At 37.8% G+C, this 3,813-nt stretch overlaps 1 protein-coding gene across 1 annotated transcript; it reads left to right on the forward strand.

Annotated features, from left to right (window-relative positions):
• Positions 1-1,651: 1,651 nt before the first annotated feature.
• Positions 1,652-2,377, forward strand: CLDN8 (claudin 8). Its single transcript, XM_004429545.3, has one exon. It carries the CDS (start codon positions 1,652-1,654, stop codon positions 2,327-2,329), a length of 678 nt encoding a protein of 225 aa, XP_004429602.1. The 3' UTR covers positions 2,330-2,377.
• The last annotated feature ends 1,436 nt before the right edge of the window (positions 2,378-3,813 follow it).

Raw genomic sequence — 3,813 nt, forward strand, 5'->3', positions numbered from 1 at the left:
GAAATTACTGTAAATATCAAGTTTTAATTTTTTCTTACTTTCAATATATCCAGTCTAATAAAATAATAACAACTTGGACTACTATACATTCCTGTTTTCTTTTCAGAAGACAGTTTACTTTGGCATCTTCCTCTTTCCCTCCCTAACACGTACCATTTTTGTTTTCATAACCTCTGTAAACCACTCACATTTTTTGGACCATTAAACTTTCAAAGTTTAATAAGTGAGAGGGAAGCACTTTCTCCCATACTCACATTTAAGGTGGTACAGGAAGCAGAGAGAAAGTAAAATTGTAAAGAAGAGATCATATTTAAAATGTAAAGATGAAAGGAAATTATTAAAGTACAGCTTGAAGTTTAGAAAGACAGGACAGAGCACTCGAGGTGATGATCTCCAGAAGAAAAGTGCTAGTGGAGTACTGTTTTCCCAAAACAACGTGTATGTTTATTTTGGCACCATGGTGTCATCATCATTATTTTGAGAAGAGACAGTTCAAATTGCAATACCCTTGGGGGCTTCTATCACTTCCTGCGGACATAGTAGTAAAGACAAGTTTAGCTAAAACCTAATATAATTCAGTTCAATGAATGCAGTTACCTTGTCTTGTAAATGTTTTATTTAGAAATATCAGTCATTTCTATAGACCAGGACTCTTGTACCATTTGCAGAATTCTAGTTGCTTCTAGAAATTCAGAGAAAGACAGAGCAGCAAAGATAGAGCCACAAAATAAACCAACAATCTGTAAATCACTTTATCATTTAATTGCTATTGTGAGTGCTTGCTACATAAGAAAATCATATGGATTCTTTTTGTAGTTTGGCACACTTTTTTCTTACAAATCAAGATTATCAGAAAAATACCAACGAGTAGTTTTCCTGGCTCAAAACAAAACAATATGTGTTTGGTGCCATGGAGGAGGACAACTTTGTGTATTTAATTACTTTAGCCTTATTTTGTCCTCTGGCATGATCCGTTCCCTGTTTGCACCCCAGTTGAGCTTGCTTTAAAGTTGTAGACAAATTAAATCACCCACTGGGATCATATGTGTCCCAAAGAATGTGGTTTCCCAGGTCTGAGCAAATCTATCAACCGCCTACTCTCCTTTCACTTGGGCATTTTGACAGTCCTCGTAAATTTCTTAGGCGGATATTTTATTTTATATCTTGGTCCCACCAGCTCTTACTGAGTTTCACGACTGCTCGAACAAGGTGCACCTTTCACATCACAAGGGATTGGTGCATTTCTTAATGATTGTGCAAACATTCATAATTACGCCTGCAGGGAAACGTACTGCTGTCCTCTTGGAAAACTGAGAAGTACAAAGAATGTTTATGTGCAGGTCCAGCCGTTCCAAGTATCTCTTGTCAGTTTAGACACACTTGAGTTACCATCCCCCTCTTATTGGCCGAGAAAGTTGCCCCACCTGATTTGTAAGTTTACCTGTCCTAGTCAACAGGGGGGGCACCTCAGCCAGCCAACACTGGATTTAATCTAGCTAGAAGTAGCAAAGCGGCTCTTATTTGAAAAACCACTGAGTTCTGAGTTCATTACTACAGGAAAACTGTTCTCTCCTGGGGCACAGAGAATCTTGCTTCAGAACCAGCCTACCGGCTCAGGAATCCAGTCGGATAAAACCCATCCTGGAGGATAATGGCTACCTATGTCCTGCAAATCGCCGGCCTGGTGCTTGGTGGTGTTGGCATGGTGGGCACGGTGGCTGTAACCATCATGCCTCAGTGGAGAGTGTCTGCCTTCATTGAAAGCAACATTGTGGTTTTTGAAAACCTCTGGGAAGGACTGTGGATGAATTGCATGCGGCACGCTAACATCAGAATGCAGTGCAAAGTCTACGATTCCCTGCTGGCTCTCTCTCCGGACCTACAGGCATCCAGAGGACTCATGTGTACGGCTTGTGTGCTGGCCTTCCTGGCTTTCATGATGGCCATCCTTGGCATGAAGTGTACCAGGTGCACTGGGGACGACGAGAAGGTGAAGGGTTACATCTTGCTAACAGCTGGAATCATCTTCATCATCACAGGCATCGTGGTGCTCATCCCTGTGAGCTGGGTTGCCAATACCATCATCAGAGATTTCTACAACCCAATAGTGGATGTTGCCCAGAAACGTGAGCTTGGAGAAGCCCTCTACATAGGCTGGACCACGGCGCTGGTGCTGATTGCTGGAGGGGCACTGTTCTGTTCTGTTTCTTGTTGCGATGAAAAGAGCAGTAGCTACAGATACTCCATACCTTCCCATCGCACAACCCAAAAAAGCTACCACGTGGAGAAGAAGTCACCAAGCGTGTACTCCAAAAGTCAGTATGTGTAGTTGTGTACATTTTCTAACTTTACCTATAAAACCATGCAGATGACTAAAATGTCCACTATTTTCTACAAATGGAACCCAAAGGAACATTGATTTGCTGTTCTTAACTGCCTAACATTAATCACAGGAACGGTGCACGAGCTATTTATGATTCTCTAACCTATTTCAGCAGAATGAGATATTACACACACTGCTTTGATTGTTCTAGGAAGTACAGTAATTTGTTTTCTAAAATGGTGCATGCATCTTTTCCCTTTATCAGTTACTTCAAAATGACATGGTTAAAGACTATTATTTGACAACCATGATTTCTCTATGACATGGCATTATGTATGTAGATGAGAGTGACGTTTATATCTCGCATAAATAGAAACAGGCTTGTATGCTTCTATTTTAAATGAAATGCTGATCCATTAAACCGAATAAATAGAATTCAACTATTGCTTTTCTGGGGAATCGGGGATAAGATTGAATAAGGTTAACATTAATTGTTTAAAAACAGCTTAGTGTTTAATGCACTTGATTTATAATGAAGGTTAAAATGAAGGCTTTAATCAGCAGTGTAAAGGAAATTAAATGGCTTTCTGATATCTCCTGTTTTAGCCTAGGAGTTAGAAATCCTAACTCCTTTATCCTCTTTCCCCAGAGGCCTTCTTTTTCTTGTATGTTAAATTTACATCTTTTAAAAGGCAGATATTTGTCAAGGGGCTTTGCATTCCAACTGCTTTTCCAGAGCTATGCTAAGAAGAAAGATAAAACTGGGGTCTAAGAAACATTAAAGACTTCAGGAAAAGGAAATTTTTTTTCCTGTTAAGTTTTTCTGGTTGGAGAAGAATGCATTTTGAGAAGAAATCATATGTATATATATATATGTGAATATTTTAATAACTATTTGAATACAGACTTTGGGCTTTTATCAATCTAAATAACAGGACAGAAAAATCATGTCTTGGTTTTTATTTGCTTACCCAAAAACAAACAAAAAAATTGTTGTTTGTGAACTCTGTCTGCTCCTCTATGGATACCTAAGTCAAAACTGTCATTTCAATCCTGCCAAAGATACATTTTTCACTTGTTCCATTTTTGTTCAGTTTTACTAAGGTATAGAAATACTATATCTTTGTATTTTGCCCAAATTTGATGCAGCTGATAGTCCAATTTACAAGTTTCTATCTACATTTTTCTAGCTTAAATGACTACGTGTCATTTGCTTTACGTCCTTTGTATTAATAAACTGTGCTTTTTGATATTAATTTGATATTCTTTCTTTGTTCTCTATTTTGTTCTGTTTTATTAACTTGTAAAGACTTTTTAAAAATGGATATTTTGGGCTCTCCAATTTTAAAAAGAATATCAAGGCCACATTTTAAAGATAAAGCTAGATTTGGCATTAATTTTTGAGAATATAAAATACTGTAAATCATTTAACAACAATATACCTTATAATCATTGGATTCATACACTGATATTTGATGCAGATAATACGT

This window comes from Ceratotherium simum, chromosome 27, assembly GCF_057802395.1.
Source record: "Ceratotherium simum simum isolate JZ-2026a chromosome 27, ASM5780239v1, whole genome shotgun sequence".
NCBI classification, from domain to species: domain Eukaryota; kingdom Metazoa; phylum Chordata; class Mammalia; order Perissodactyla; family Rhinocerotidae; genus Ceratotherium; species Ceratotherium simum.